General features: G+C 38.9%; 1 protein-coding gene across 1 annotated transcript in view; it reads left to right on the forward strand.

The window, feature by feature from the left end:
* mcu (mitochondrial calcium uniporter) overlaps positions 1-17111 on the forward strand; it is a 59303-nt gene that overhangs the window by 21834 nt on the left and 20358 nt on the right. The window contains exon 2 of the mRNA XM_086167465.1: positions 4566-4679. Coding sequence (XP_086023591.1) covers positions 4566-4679 — 114 coding nt within the window. The remainder of the gene's footprint in view (positions 1-4565; positions 4680-17111) is intronic.

Below are 17111 nucleotides of genomic sequence, written 5' to 3' on the forward strand. Positions count from 1 at the left end.
ACAGTGTTCTGCTTAACAATCCAGGTTTAACTATATGGCATATATTTTTCACAGGCTGCTAATACTTAATTCAGTAAACCCTGCATACATTTTCTGGGGAAGGAAACATATTGACCCACACAGACCAACTTATTTGAAATCATTGCTAGAAAATGAGCGTGTGGTCAGAGACTTGTGCCTCGGTGAATAACCCACATCATAGTATTGACAAATCCAACAATTTTTCATACAGCCCCACCATAAAAAACACACACAACAGTCCCTTGACAGTTCATGTACATTTTTGATAAAACTGATGTTGAACACCCACCCTTTTCTGGGTGTATGCTGTATGCTTTATACCTGACTTGACTTAGATAAGAAAGAGACCATAATCTAGCTACAAAACTCTTGTCACCCGAAGAAGCCTCTCAGATGAGGTTTGAAACGTCTTCAAGTGAAGAAATTCAAGGCCAGTTACCCAGACAGGAAGATTTCGGCAAGGATGCACCATGACCTGGGTGACTGAGAATTTCCAAAGACATCCAGCTACAACATTCAAGTCCAATACCAAAGTTCTCACTTTTTCTCATTTTTGAGTTTGTTTTTTGAAAGTCTCTTTCAGACTCCGTGGTCAGTCATTTAGATCAGCCTCTTGGGTAGGGGGAAATTTAAGGTATTAAAAATACTTAAAAAGCACAGTGTAGCTGATGTTTGACCTTCCCTGGCCCTGAATCTCTGTAGCTTCAAACATTTGTATAACAATTAGATGCACATTTATTTTCTATTTAACAGAAAGAGAAGGAACAAACAGGCCTGGTTTACTCCCTGCAGATTACTGATAACCCAATAATACCTATCTTTGCTTCTCAGCTGAATGTTATCAAGGTTGATATTTGTTAAATGATAGGTAACTATGTATTAGTATGTTGGAAGGGCACACAAAGCTAAGATTATAAGTATAATTTGGAATTCTGAAAGTGGAAAGGACAGATATCTCATTAGAGAAATGCTGTTAGTCAACCTTTTATGTTCCAACTTTCATTTGCAGGTAATTTGAGGAAATTAGCATTTAATGAATTATTGCAAAGTCAATATTTGCCACCCAGTGACTGGTGTTGGGTTCAGTTGTGTTGGCTGGAACATTGAATGTCTCTACTGAAAGCTTAACCTACTACACAAAATATTATATATACAGTGGGGAGAACAAGTATTTGACACACTGCTGATTTTTCAGCTTTTCCAACTTGCAAAGCAATTGCAATTTTTATCATAGATACTCTTGAACTGTGAATGACAGAATCTAAAAAAATAATCCAGGAAATCATATTATATGAAAAGCTTAAAAATCAGTAATCAAATACTTGCCCCCCCTCTCTCTCTTATATATGTATGTATGTATGTATGTATATGTGTAAATATATATGTGTGTGTGTACATATGTATATGTATGTGTGCATATGTGAATGTGGATGTATATATATGTGCGTATGTATATTATATGTATGTATAAAAATGTATGTGTGTGTATTTATGTACAATGGGACAAAAACTTATTTAGTCAGCCACCAATTGTGAAAGTTCTCCCATTTCAAAAGATGAGAGAAGCCTGTCATTTTCATCATAGGTACACTTCAACTATGAGACAAAATGAGAAAAAAAATGCAATCCAGAAAATCACATTGTCTGATTTTTAAAGAATTTATTTGCAAATTATGGCTGGGAATCTGCAATAGGTAAGCAGCTTAGTGTGAAGAAATCAATTGTAGGAGCAATTATTAGAAAATGAAAGACATAAAAGACCACTGATAATCTCCCTCGATCTGGGGCTCCATGCAAGATCTCAACCCGTGGGGTCAATATGATCTTAAGAACGGTAAGCAAGAATCCCAGAACCACGCGGGGGACCTGGTGAATGAGCTGCAGAGCGCTTGGACCAAAGTAACAAAGGCTACCATCAGTAACACACTATGCCAACAGGGACTCAAATCCCCCCGCTTAAGCCAGAACATATCTGACCTGTCTGAAATTTGCTAGAGAGGATTTGGATGATCCGGAAGAGAATTGGGAGAATGTCCTGTGGTCCGATGAAACCAAAATAGAACTTTTTGGTAAAATCTCAACTTGTCATGTTTGGAGGACAAAGAATGCTGAATGCTGAATAACACCATACATCTCAAAAAGCATAGGAGTGGAAACATCATGCTTTAGGGCTGTTTTTCTGCAAAGGGACCAGGACGACCGATCTGTGTGAAGGAAAGAATGAACGTGTCCATGTATTTTGAGTGAAAACCTCCTTCCATCGTCAAGGCCATTGAAGATGGAACGTGGCTGGATCTGTCAGCATGACAATGATCCCAGACTCACCGCTTGGGCAACGAAGGAGGGGCTTTGTAAGAAGCATTTCAAGGTCCTGTAGGGGCCTAGCCAGTCTCCAGATCTCAACCCCATAGAAAATCTTTGGGGGGAGTTGAAAGTCTGTGTTGCCCAGCAACAGCCCCAAAACATAACTGTTCTAGAGGAGATCTTCATGGAGGAATGGGCCAAAATATCAACAACAATGTGTGAAAACCTGTGAACACAAACAAACGTTTGACCTCTGTCATTTCCAATTTAGGGTATAAAACAAAGTATTGTGATGAACGTTTGTTCTTGACCAAATACTTATTTCCCACCATAATTTGCAAATCATTTCTTAAAAAAAATCAAACTGTGATTTTCTGATTTTTTTTTCTGATTCTGTCTCATATTTGAAGTATATCTATGATGACAATCACAGGCCTCTCTCATCCTTTGAAATGGGAGAACATACACAATTGGTGGCTTACTAAATACTTTTTTGTCCCACTGTATGTATGTATGTATGTATGTATGTATGTATGTATGTATATGTATGTATGTATGTATGTATGTGCACTTGTATATGTGTGTGTAATATATATATATATGTGTGTGTATATGTATGTATATATATGTGTGTGTATATATGCAATATACGTGTGTGTGTATATAGAAGTGTATATATATACACGTGTGTGTGTATGTCTATATGTATATGTGTGTGTATATATATATATATATATATATATATATATATATATATATATATATGTATGTGTGTGTGTCTATGTATATATGTTTGTGTATGTATATATGTATATGTCTATATGTATAAATTCAATATTAGCTCTGTGTTTGTGTTGCTGAAGACAAGCAAGCTTTTCAGATTCAACAGGGAAATCCATGTTGTAAATGGCAGAATTAACTGTAACGATCAACTTGACAATCCAAAACCCGGCTCGGCAGGCAAGTCTCTTTATGCGATTGTGTCTTCTGCCCTCATTCGCCACAGCGTTGTTTAACATGTTCTGCCCAACCTACATTTAATTTTTTTCAGCTATACAGTGTATCTGCAGTCTCACACTAGAGCTAAGTAGGTACCTTTGTTATCAGTCCCTACCAGGAGCAACCATGTCCTTGCTTTTTATTTTCTATGTCAATTCCATGCCTTGTCCAAGTAGCCCTCCTCACTCACTATGCTGTCACTTTGTTGTCATGGACCTAACAGATTTTTTGTCTCTCTCTCTTTCTCTCTTTTTCTCAAGGTTGTGAGTGCAGAGCAGTTTTAATATTTTTTTGTGCCGTTATAGCATGTGTACCATTTGGAGATATGCATAAAGAAAACAGGCCCAATGGAATATTGCAAACCTTGCAAAAAATGTTCAGCATCTTTGGCTATCAAATGAAATACATTTTCCAGATTGTTTCCTTGAGATCATCATGAACTTCTAAAATTTAATTATTTTCAGGATTCATAAAAAAAAAAACAACAAAAAAAAACCAACTTAAAACCCTCTAGTTCTTGAAATATGTCACATAACATTCCCTATGCACTATGTATAGAACTTGTATAACTGTCTGTTATCCTGTACGTACTGTGAGCTGGGAGCTCTCATCGCAAACTTTCACTGTGCCTGCACAATGACAATTAAAAATCTTAATTCTTGATTCTATTTCATCATCAGTCTACTTCCAACCTTGCACATCCGCACACACACACAGACACATGGTCAAAGTGGTATCTGCACATCGAACTCTTATTTTGGGTTTTCCTCCACTATGAGTCTGAGTCCATTTCCAAGCAACTTTGCACTTGGATAATGAATAAATAAATTTTGGCCTAATTGTGGTTAAAGTGTAAAGCAGCTACAGGCTGGCTCATCTCTGATTGATATTCACAGCGGCGGACATTACTTCACTCATATACTGCTCTCAAGGGAGGTTACTCCTGATAGTTCATTTCTTTCACCACCACTCCGACCACACAGTGTTTTTGAATTGCAGCAAAAAGGAAATTGCTTTGGCCTTTGATGAGAAGAGAAAGTGAAACACAGCAACCACTGTCACGCTTCATTATTCTAATCCTCTTTTGAGCTCATAGCTAAAACTGTGGTTCTTGATTGGCCTGTTTTATTGATGCTACTGTATGTTCTATTCTTGTTGTTTTACCCCAACGCACTTTTCACTTCTTCAGAAATGTTGATTGCCTCATAATGTTATCCCTGTTGTTTGTGTGTTGTCCATAGCAGGAGGTACTGTCTGCTACATTCACCCGCCAGACTGTCAGGAGAGCACACGGTCTACGGCCAACAGCACACTCCACTCTCTTTACCCAGCCTCCCACTGCCCTGTCTCCACAGGTTAGTTTATTTCTTTCCTAATTTTCATCAATTCATTGTTGCTACTTTGGATATTTTTGATAGATGTCAGACATATGACCACACACACGCACAATGGCGCAGGGGTTGGCACTTTGTCCTCACAGCACGAAGGACCCTGGTTCAATTCTGACAGGGGACTTTTCTGTGTGGAGTTTGTATGTTGTCTGTGTGGGTTTCCTCGGGGTTCTCTGCTTTCCTCCCACAGTGGCAGGTTAATTGGGTTGTGCGAATGACCGAGTGAATGATTGTCAGTCCAGGGTGTCTCCGCCTCTTGCCCGATGTATTCAAAACTGCTCAAAGCACCTCTCCCCTGTAGTGGTGTTCCCTTGAATCCTGTGTTGCTGAAATGGATCAATGAAAACACTGATGTAAAGCTAGTTTACTGCAGAGCCTTAATACTTCCTCTAAAAACAGCAATTCTACAAGAATGTATTGTATAATATATTAAGGAATATATTAAACACTATTAGGTTTTATGAAATCACATAGGACATACAGTAGTAAACAAGCTGTTTCAGGTGTCATGTGGCCTTCGTGTGAAGGCAAACATCAAAAGTGGCCCTGCAAGCAGTTTGACTGCTGGGAGTGACAGGGAAATGAAAACGTTTGTGTGTACATATACGCAGTGCAACAACAAAATTGTTTGTTCCTTTTCTGGGGACATTTGATTTAGCTAATGTATTGTACATAAATGACCTGCAAATGTTTCTAGCATAGAGGGACTGACTGAAATCCCAACACATGAATCTTTGTTAATGTCTTTGTTTCTGTTGCTGGGGCAGGAATGTGGTATATTTGCCTAATTAATTTACAGTTTTCAGTTCTGATTATTGCTGCTCTGTTGATTCGGTTGTTGTTTTACTCCAGCAAGAGTTTGATTTTTAACAGATTTTTCTATGTTCCATCAATTAGATTGAACATTCCTCACCAATCCCACCTTGTTTTGCATGAAAGACCCACTTAAACCACCTAGCCTACATCCAAATTACATATTCATCAAATGATGTTTGAATTTCAACTGTGAATCACTATACAAAAAATATGTAAGAAGCCATATTAGACTTTTGTGGATATCAAGTCAATTTAATCAACTTTGTTGTTGTTAATTTCCATCATAATAACCAGATTAATCCGGATCGGTTGAGGCCCGGGTTAACAACGACCACCATTGGTACCGAGGATCTGCAGGGAACCAATGGAGACTGGGCTACTGTAGGTTAAAGAAGGAGAGGAGAAAGGTGTGTTCTGAAGCAAAGAGAGAAGAGGGAAGGCAAGAAGCAGGGACTGAGAGTAGGGACTTTGAATATTGGGACTATGACAGGAAAAGGTAGAGTTGCTTGATATAATGCAGAGAAGGAAAGTGGATATATTGTCTGTCCAGGAGACCAGGTGGAAAGGTAGTAAGGCTAGAAGCTTAGGAGCAGGCTTTATGTTATACTATCATGGCACTGAAAGCCTAGAAAGAGCACTACAGATGCAGTATTTGCTTTGAGAATGCTAACAGAGAAGTACAGAGAAGGCTAGAGAGAGCTGCATTGTGTGTTTGTAGACATAGAAAAAGCATATGACAGGGTGCCAAGAGAGGAGCTCTGGTGTTGTATGAGGCAATCTGGAATGGCAGAGAAGTATGTTAGACTGTTGCAGGACATGTATGCTAGCTGTGAGACAGTGGTGCGGTGTGCTGTCGGTGTAACAGAGAAGTTCAAGTGTAACAGAAGTTCTGGGACTCCATCAGGGATCAGCTCTGAGCCCCTTCTTGTTTGCAGTAGTGATAGACAGGCTGACAGAAGAGGTTAGACAGGAACCTCCATGGACCATGATGTTTGCAGATGACATTGTGATCTGCAGTGAGATTTTCCTCAACCTGAGAGGTGGGGGTATGTGCTGGAGAGGAGAGGAATGAAAGTTAGTCGCAGCAAGACAGAGTATATGTGTGTGAATGAGAGGAACTCAGGTGGAACGGTGAGGCTCTAGGGAGTGGAGATCAGGAAGTTGGAGGATTTCAGGTACTTGGGGTCAACAGTCCAGAGTAACAGAGAGTGTGGAAAAGAGATGAAGAGACAGGTTCAAGCAGGTTGGTATGGGTGGAGAAAAGTGTCAGGGGTACTATGCGATAGAAGACTATCAGCCAGAATGAAAGGGAAGGTCTACATGGTATTGGTGAGACCAGCAAATGCTGTATGGCCTAGAAATAATTCCAATGACAAAAAGACAGGAGGTAGAGCTGGAGGTCGCAGAGATGAAAATGCTAAGGCTCTCTTTGGGAGTGACCAGGATGGATAGGATCAGGAAGGACTCTATCAGAGGGTCAGCTCATGTTAGATGTTTTGGAGAGAAGGTCCGAGAACCCAGACAGCTGGTTTTGTCATGTACAGAGGAGGGCGAGTAAATATTTTGGTAGACGGATGCTGGAATTGCCAGGCAGGAGGTCTTGAGGCATACTAAGGAAAACATTTATGGACGTAGTGAAAGAGGATATGAAGGTAGTTGGTGTGGAAGAGGAGTATACAGAGAATAGGGTTAGATGGAGAAGGTTGATTCGCTGTGGCGACCCCAAAGCCGAAAGGAAAAGAAGAAGACTTGTCTGTTAATATTGAAAAAGAAAATCAATGAAGTTTCAATGAATAACAATACCATCAATATTGATGTACACCAGGCATCACAGTGTAATTGAATCCTTGACAGTTTTTGTTAAAAATATAATCTGGTCTCCATATTTTATTATCTTGTAATGTGAACACAAGCAGTGAAGAATCCCTTCGGGCTATAAAACTTTCAGTATTTTTGCATTTTGGTGGAGTTTCTACCATTGCTGGTGTCATTATCTCCAATTACAAGTAGCAGTGAAAACCATCTTACTTCGTGCTATTAAGTCAAAATCAGGACCAAATTAATGTGTGTGATTGAAAAGAGTGCAGAAATGATGCCCCCCAAGCAATGAGCCATAATGAGATTGAGCTTCTCTCACAGCTGCTCAATGTTTGTCAAAAGAGACTTTGGATACCGTAAAGTAGGTGGAATAGTAAATGGCTAATGTCTGTTTTCCCTTTTTGAAAACAATGAAACAGATACTTCCCTCCCTGCCACAATGACTCTTCCAAGTTTAAACAGCAAAATGCATTGCTTTGGGCTCTGGTTTTGAGATCTGAGATGATACAAAAAAAAAACAACAAACAGAAACCCCCAAAAGACATCACCTGTATTGATAAATAGTTTATCACCACTGAGGTATATTTCTACAAAAGCAGCACATTTTGAGGGGATTCTTAAATGGAAACAGTTCTGTATTAAATGGTAAGATTCTATGTGAAGCTTGACAGAACATCAGTGTCACACGTTTGTTTTTCGCCCAAGAGATTAATTTCAGTGCCCTTTGCTTTATCAAAATCCCTTGATGGACATTCTTAAAGACCATCAGACAGACATGTCATCTCCGTGAATTTGTGCCATTTTGCCTCTTTGCTAAGCCAAAATATTTGCATTTGGCATTCGTACAGCATACATATCAAGGTCAAGCGTGCATACTTTTTCTGCGGAAATGTGCCTGGCCAACAAACCTGCTTGCAGGGGATGAAAATTTTATGACAAGAATAGAATATTTGTTCCTTGAGTGCTTAAATTCCCTCTTCTGTGGATACTAGTACATTAGCTCTTCTCATATTTCTATATGTGCATATGTGAGCATAGGGAAGTGTATGTTTTATGTGCTTTCTTGTGTTTGTACATGAGTGTTTACGAGGTATTGTGCTATATGAAATGGAGAAGGCAAGCAGGGGATTGCACAAGCTAGGAGTGCTGTACAATGGAAAAATGAGCACAGGCTTCCCTGGGCCTATGTTTACATTTTACTGCAGCAGGCCAAACTGAAAGGCATTGAGGGGAAGGCTGTTGAATGAGGGCAGAGGAATTGTATACATTACTTATAATGCTGGGAAGGAAAAAGATAAGCTGTGGGTCATCCAAGCAAGGCTTTGCTCATTGTAGAGTGAAACAGCAGAGCTAAGAAGGAGGCAGTCTGATGTCCCAAGTGCCTCTCTCCTCTACTGAGTTCCTTCCACAGGGAGAGCTGTTTGTTTAGAGGGCAGGGCAGGGAGGAGACATGGGAGGTCCTGAAGGGATTGTTTGCCTTGCCTGGGTTTGTTGTCTCTACCAGTTAGGGCTGAGGATGACATTGTAATAACAAGCACAAGGTGGACAGATCAGCTGAAATATTGAAATGCTCGCCAACGCAGACCACACCTGGATGCAGTCTCAAATTTATGCACTACTGCATTGCTTTTAGTTAACCATTTTTTTTCCTCTTTAATTCGGATACTATAATTTCTCTTGTGCTCCTGCATTGCTGCAGTACTTGTCTTCTACTTTGCAGCACCCCTCCACCCCCCGCCCCGTCTGTTGTTCCTTGGCGTCTGTCGATTAAGCTGCAATTTTCCATTGATACCTGATGGGTCAGAGCAACACACAAACAAATTCATATTCAGAGCCATCATTCATGCTTTGACCTATTCCTCCATTTTCATTTCGTGTCTTATAAATGAGAGCCTACAATTCAGAGAAGTTGTAAAATGTCAGACATATTCACATGAAAGACTGAACTAAAGATAGTAATAACCAGTTGTGTTTTTTTAATAAAAACTGGATGCCTTTGATGTTGCCATGAGTGTAAAAGTAAAAAGAATGAATTGAATTGTGGCAAGATGCAAGAAGAATTAAATTCAAGTCAGGATTAAAATTGTTAAGATTGCAGGTAGTAGCCAAGAAGAAGGAAGGAGCAAGTGGGGGCAGGACACTAAGCGAGACACTCTTAGCAGGCTACTCAAACCTGTTCCCTGACTCATGTTTTCCAAATGACTATCTAGGTGCCTTCTTCTGTTACATTTCTTTCAAAACCACAGGGTTTGAGCTGTTATAAAAACAAACATAGATAGAAGTTATCGTTGCACTTCCCTCCGTCTTTTGTTGGTGGTGTCATACACTGTGTAACCTCCGGTTTAGCAGCAGAACAAAAAAGAAAAAAAAATCTGCTTGTAAAGTTCAGTATACAAACCTGCGTTCATCAAGCACTAGGAAATGGACGATTATTGAACACAGAACCGGAGCTTTCCCCAGGAGGAAGGTGTGTCATAAAGAGGGCGGTGTAAAAAGAATTTGCTGCCATATAAATGACTCATTGAACTTCTCAGACAGATGTAGCAAATCTTCTGTGTTCACTTTTAAAGTTGTTCTTTTCTTCCTCACACATCTCTGTTCTCATACTACTGGAGAGGCCACCACTTTTTCTTTTTCCTTCTATCTATTGTATCAATTCAGTGAGAATTATCCAAGATATAGGGATTTATCCCAAGTCCTAACCTTTGGTTCATCTCTGTCACTGAGGCCGTAAGGGAGTTGTTTCTCATGAATTTCACATTTCATGTCCTGGGCATTTGGAGAAAATCTTTTTATCATCTTGTAAGGACTATTTACGCATCTGTGAGATATGTTTCTCAAGAGGATACTTAAGACTATAAAATAGTCTCTGTTCTCTAATTAAATATACAACTGTAAGTAATGTTTCTCAACTGCTGAGTGTGCAACATATTTCTAAGTATGTTCAAGTCATTGCAGAACTACTGCAGTCCTGCATTGTGCATGTGATGCGTCTCTTTTTGCAAAAATAAGTACATTTTCATAGTTTTCAAAACCAAAATACCCAGCTTTACAATTCTTTACCCAGCATGGATGTATAGTCAACCAGCTCCCTAGTGAAAAGTCCAAATCATATTTGAGTGTGTGACACTTTAGAAGAATATCCAGTGCATTCAAATGAGATTGAATGTTGATAAATTTATCATGGGACTAGAATACTGAAGACAACTCATGTTTACCTGACATGCCAATGAGGTGCAAAGCAGATATCAACGCACCTTAGTGAGGGAAGAAATGGGTTCAGGAACTTACACCAGATAGGGCCATAAACATTGAACAGATTTCAGGAGATGCAAACTTCTGACCATGTAATGGTCTGGTTATTTAAACAATACTGCAATCTCTGCCTCCTCCACATTGTATCTGGGTTTTCTGCACCCACACTGGCTCCTTGAACAAAGCCTGTGTGTTTGTCAAGGTGTGTTCGGCTCCTTTCAAAGGCTTGAGCCAGGCCTTATAATGTGTCAGAATAAAAAAGATTGATTTGACATCCCTGATTGGTTCTAAAGGTCTCTCCATTTTGTTTTGCGCACTCCCTCCTAAGGGAAGTGAGCTATATATGTAGTTTCAGACAATTTTATTTTCTTTATCTTTCCTTGTCAGCAGGGAAAGAAAATAAAGAAACTGATAAGGGAAGGCAGAATTGCATGCGGTCAGTTCATTAACTACTGGTTTCCTGTGACCTTCGAGTTCAGGCACGAAAAATATATCTAAAATGTTTGTGTGTGTGTGTGTGTGTGTGTGTGTGTGTGTGTGTGTGTGTGTGTGTGTGTGTGTGTGTGTGTGTGTGTATATATGTGTATATATATATATGTAGATTTATATATATATACATGGATATATATGTGTGTGTGTGTGTGTGTGTGTGTGTGTGTGTGTATTTAAAATGTGTTGCTTGAAAAATAATCTCCATTCCCTAATAATGTGCATATCAAAACAAGCAGAGAGCATTTTCTCAAACTTTTGTTTTTATGAAATCTCTCATAGCACTATAATTAAATTGAATGTCTTTAAATAATTAGTATTAGGAATGCTTATAAAATAAAATAGGTTCACGAGTTACACACAAATCAAAGACAGATAATTAACAACACAATGAGAAATTATTGATTCCAGTTACTGATCATAATTGAAGTCACAAGTATAATATTCTTAAAATAACAAAGCACTTAATATAATTAAATGGTAAGATTATACTGTTTATATCCATATGTTGCTCAGCTCAACATTTTTACTGGAGAACTTAGTAAAATGTGTTCAAATTAACTCTTGATAATTTCTCACAAATCTTTTGTGGATGCATACTGTAGTGCACGATAAGTCATTCTGACAAAATTTGTTGTGTAGCTTGTTGCCTGATAAAGAAACATGGTACTGAGACCACATATATATTTGCAACCATCTGTAAGATAAAATATGGCACATCTCTGGAGGAACTTCTGTTAGTTTTTGATTTTTGAAGGGTGCAGGCGTCAAAGGACTTCTTACTCCCATCAATGATCAGACTGATGTGTCTGGCTGCAGGCCAGAGGTGATGCCATCGAGCACTGCTCTTGCAAATGCAATGATCACATTGAAGCTTTTAAACCTCTAATTTGTCTTAACAATAGCCCCTGGAGATTAACTTAGCATACACATTATTACCATCTGTAACAAAAAGGGGCAGATGATTTGTTTCCCTTCATGGTATCTGTTCGAGCAATCCATTGGGATTAGAAAAGCTGCATCAGTGGCAAGTGACATGATGGGGACCTGCGGGTGCCCTTGCCTAAATACGTCTATTAGCATCGAAGCTGAGAGAGAGAGAGGGCAAAAAAACAGAGGAACAATAGTTCAGAAGTTGAGCTGCTATGGAAGCCCTTGGGACTCAAATCTAAGCTGGATACACTGGAGGAACAGCAGCCAATATGCTGCTTTCAGGAGATGAAGATTAAGATACTGTGAACAGGAGCACCACAGCAGAGCTATGAAGACAGCTTCTTTGTTCCAAGTATCATGGAGCTGACCGTTTCACTTTAATATGAGGTCACTGTATCATTCAGGTCAGTTGGAAGGGCAAGAATGTGAGGAAAGGCTGCAGCGAGATGATAGAACATGGATAATGTTTACTAAAGCTGTCACCAGTTGTACTATCTGAAGATCCAGCAGTGACATGATTCATCAGTTCTCAGTATTATCTGCCCTTTCTAGGGCTTGTGTGTCATCTGTTTGGTGTGTTTGCAATGACCCCAAAGCACACAAAGACATCAACATCATATCACATCTTGGTAGAGGGCTATGTGATGCTGCCATGGAAAAGCGGGTCTGTCTGGTTATGCTTTTGCTTTAAGTTCCTTCCCCTTGGCCCTGCAGGGGGAAGGACGCAGATTCACATGCGTCGGCCCACTTTCCACAGTCTGTCCGGAGTCTGCACAGGCTGCTCTCCATCCCACCTGTGAATGTTAAAGGCTTTGGTTTAGTAAAGAGGAATAACTGAACGAGTCTTAACCCATTTTAATTCCTTATGGACTCTTTAGACTTATCTGCTAGCAGGTTACAAGAAATCGTTTTTAAGAACTCAAGGATAAATTGTCATGTTTGAAACTTTGTCTTTCTGCAGTTCATATTATCTAGTTCACAGCTGTACTGTACTGTTGTTACTTAAGAACAGGACATTATCTCAATGAGGAATAAAGGGCAGTTAAAAAAAGTTTTTTTAGGTTATGTTTTATCCATAACCCAACCTTATTGAGGTTGGTTTAAAATGTGTTATATACAGAAAAAGCTGAAAAGATTGTTCTGTCTTTTGATTGTTCTGTCTTGTGATATAGTCACCACCCATGATCTCCTTCCACCAAGTCATGAAAGAACATTCAGCTATTCCATGCAGCCATATTTGATGCTCATAGGTCCGATTATTTTCATTTTTGGAGCAGCATTTGTTCTTTGTTGAGCTAAATGATAGGGAACTTTAACTTACCAAACTGAATTTAAATATCTCACCACTTGTATTAGGAGAATAGTATCAAGATGGGTTTTATTAGTAGTATTAAGTTTTTAATCAAATGGAACATCCTGTTTTGTTGTTGGGGTTTTGGAAAACATCCTGTTGTTAAAGCAGATAATTTCAAAGAACGGTTGCTTTTCTTTCATGAAATATTTATCATTGTCTTTTCTGCTTAATTGTCTCTGATGCCAGGCCACTTGTTTTTTTCCATGTGTTTGTTGTAAACTCTAGGTGTCAGACATGCCTCACTTTGTTTTTTGCAAACCCGTTATAAATGCACAAAGTTGCGTTCAAGATTGTGCACAACTACACAGCTACATTTTTAGATTGCCATTCTAATTGAATGTGAACATTTTCTTCTACTTTGTGTGTGTGTGTGTGTGTGTGTGTGTGTGTGTGTGTGTGTGTGTGTGTGTGTGTGTGTGTGTGTGTGTGTGTACATTTAATAACACAAAAGCACAAAAGAGGCATGTTTCAGTGTCATTTGTTTGTGGAGATGAACACCACTGGTGAAAATAGCAAATTGCCTTTTTAGGTTTGCTGCTCTGTGGTTCAGTTTAAAGCAAACCAGTGTTACTAAAATCAAAGTGAAAACAAATCGAACAGTATTGATACATATATGGAAATGCATTTTTAAACTATATACAAAACCAATATACCACAGTTAATATGGTAATAACATATTTTCAGCTAAGCTATGCATAATGACTTCCCAAGGCCAAAAGGACAACTAACAGCTGGGTGGGGGAAGTGTTTGGTGGTTGGCATCCTTTCCAGCCTGAGCTAAGGGCTGTCTGATGAAGGTGATTGTGTTACTGTGTTAGAGAAACCATATTCATGACCCCTTACTGGAAAACATGCAGTCATTTTGGTTAAGCATTTTTTTTTCCTTGCTGTTAGGTATAAAATTAATTGATTGAAATACTCACCTTCAAAATAAAAGCCTTCGCCACATGAAATTAATAAAGACATACATTACTGTACTCTGTTTTTCAGTTGTAATGTGCAAATTCCCCCTGGAGCTACTTCAACTATGTCTGGTCCAGTCTGTGTCCTACTGGCATTCCAGTAGACCAGCTCAAGTTTTAGTATGCATGCCATATGTCCATGTGCAGCACAGCAAAATAAAATTCAGACAGTCATGCTGACGCAGCCAACTGGCCAGAATATAACACTTTGGTGGATGCAAATTTCCAGGCTCTCCAGTCCTCTCCATGGGCAAACGTTGACAGCTACTGCTGAAAAAGTTAGTTGAACATTGAGCTTCTACCATCTTGCATTATTTGTCTGTGGACCCTTCTGCGTTTACATTCCAAACCATGTTTCAGGTATGTTGTCAGAGGGCAGATGAGATGGAATTCTGTCAAAAGCATTCTCAGGATTTGCGCCTTTACAGCTCCTGCCTCAGGAGAGATTCTGTGCTTTGTCATGAATGTTACTGGTACACTTTCAGAAAGTAGAAACAAGTATCTTGTAACATTTATTGTATATTTGATATTCTGTAAGTGTTTTCATTACTCTCACATCCCCAAGTGGTTAACAACAAATCACTGAATGATGATCCTTAATGCTTAAGACTATGAGAACAGAAACATTTTTTGAAGGCAATAATTAGTCATTTGACATGCAAGTGTTTGCTGGAAAAATAATGAAACTCCTCACTAATCTCCTTTAATGAACAACACTGAATATGCAAAGCAAAGCTAACAAAAAAATCACACCATTTTAGAAACCAAACTGGTAGACATACATTTTCCTTTATTACAACAACTCAACTGTCTGCATTTACCTCAGGCTTCCACTGCATTGTTGTTTCTGTTGTGTAACTATTCAGGACAATAGGATCCAAAGCATTTGCATTGTCACTGCTCGCATATATAGGGCTGGACAGGAGGGAATCGGTATTTCATCTATTAACATTAAGATTAGGATTTTAATTGCAAACCTTGATTACATAATTCTAAACTGTGACAATCTTACACCATGAAACAGGAACAAGAGTTAAAAAATGTTTTGACTGGAGGGGACTCCTTTAAGGAATGGGTGTGGTGTAGCTCTTAACATAATCTTAATATTATTGCTGTGACAAACACGCAAGTTAAATACACTGTGATGCAAATGATGAAGGGCTCGAAAAATCAACCACCCTTATTAAGATATTTAGCAATTCAGGTGTTTCCATACGGCCTTTCGATGGGTAAGTCAAAATATAATTATGTTTATGTATTTATTTATATGTATGTTTTACACACCTGTGAGAAGACAGGAAAAATTAGATAGATTTAGTGTTTAATTATTAAACTCCCCTTAACCTTCTTTTTTCAAAGAAAACTTAAAATGCAAAAATAGCTAATTTTAGGAGTCAAATTTGAATTGAAACATTTAATTGAAAATGGTATGATCATATTCATTATTCTGTTTGCCAAAAAACAGGTTACCCCTCAAAGTGCAACATTTCTACATTTCTGAATTTGTAAACATATGATTTTAGGGTCAATTACGAAATCATGGCAAGAGGTGAAGCAGCAGAAGGGGAAAGTGGAGCATCTTGTGCCCTTCAGCATCACAGATGAGAGATAAATTGTTGGTGACCCAGTACTAATGTGTCAACTATGATCTTGATATTTTAATCAGTGTGGGATTCATTAATATTAGTCACCAGGGATTTGAATTCTAAAAGTAATATTCTTGATCACTGGATTTCTTGGCAAACTTGCATTTAACAACTCTTTATGAGGCTTCCCTAAAATCATGGTGGTTGGACAAATAAGTAACCTTTAACTTCGACCTTGGTGTTTTATATGTAGCTCAAAAGAGCTTTAGCAATTTGTGGTTGCAGGAGATCATTCTGCTGTCAAATACTGCTTTTTAACCAATGGCCTGTGTCAGACATCGACTTTTGAGATAGATGTTCAAGCCTTCTTTGTCAATTTGAACCCATTTCGGGCATCAGTTCATCTCAGGTTTTTGACAACCGCGTCAGGCAACCCTGGATAGAATGATAACTATCAATGCACAGGCTAGAAAGGGGCATGGCGATTTTGCACATCATACAGTAAAGCTGACCTCATCTATTGTTGAAGGTATCCACAATTTTTTAGCATCTGTAATTAGACTGTTATTGAACAGTGACAACTCAGACCTTTATAATACTTGTAGGCAAAGAAAAATTTATAACATTTTGAATTTGCTCTTTAGCACATAATTATTGGATCGCTGAACCCCGCCATCAGCCACAGATAAGGGAGGGGCCGTATTTAGTCTGCCCTAATTGTTGTCTTGCTCTTTTCCTTTCGTCTTTTCCCTTCAGGGGTCGCCACAGCGAATCAGTCTTCTCCATCTAACCCAATTCTCTCTTTCCTCCTCTCTCACACCAACTAACTTTATATCCTCTCTCACTATGTCCATAAATCTTCTCTTTGGTCTTCCTCGAGACCTCCTGCCTGGCAGCACCAATTCCAGGATCCATCTCCCAATGTATTCACTATCTCTCCTCTGTACATAACCAAACTATCTCAGTCTGGCTTGTCTGACCTTTTCTCCAAAACATCTAACATGTGGCGTCCCTCTGATGGACTCATTCCTGATCCTATCCATCTTCGTCACTCCCAGAGAGAACATCAAACTCTTCATCTTCATGACCCCCAGCTCTGCCTTCTGTCTGTTAGTCATTGTCACTGTTTCTAGACCATACAGCATTGCTGGTCTCACCACTGTCTTGCACACCTTTCCTTTCA

This window comes from Fistularia commersonii, chromosome 2 (genome assembly GCF_037954325.1).
Source record: "Fistularia commersonii isolate RoL2024-O1a breed Wild chromosome 2, RoL_Fcom_v1.0, whole genome shotgun sequence".
NCBI classification, from domain to species: Eukaryota; Metazoa; Chordata; class Actinopteri; order Syngnathiformes; family Fistulariidae; genus Fistularia; species Fistularia commersonii.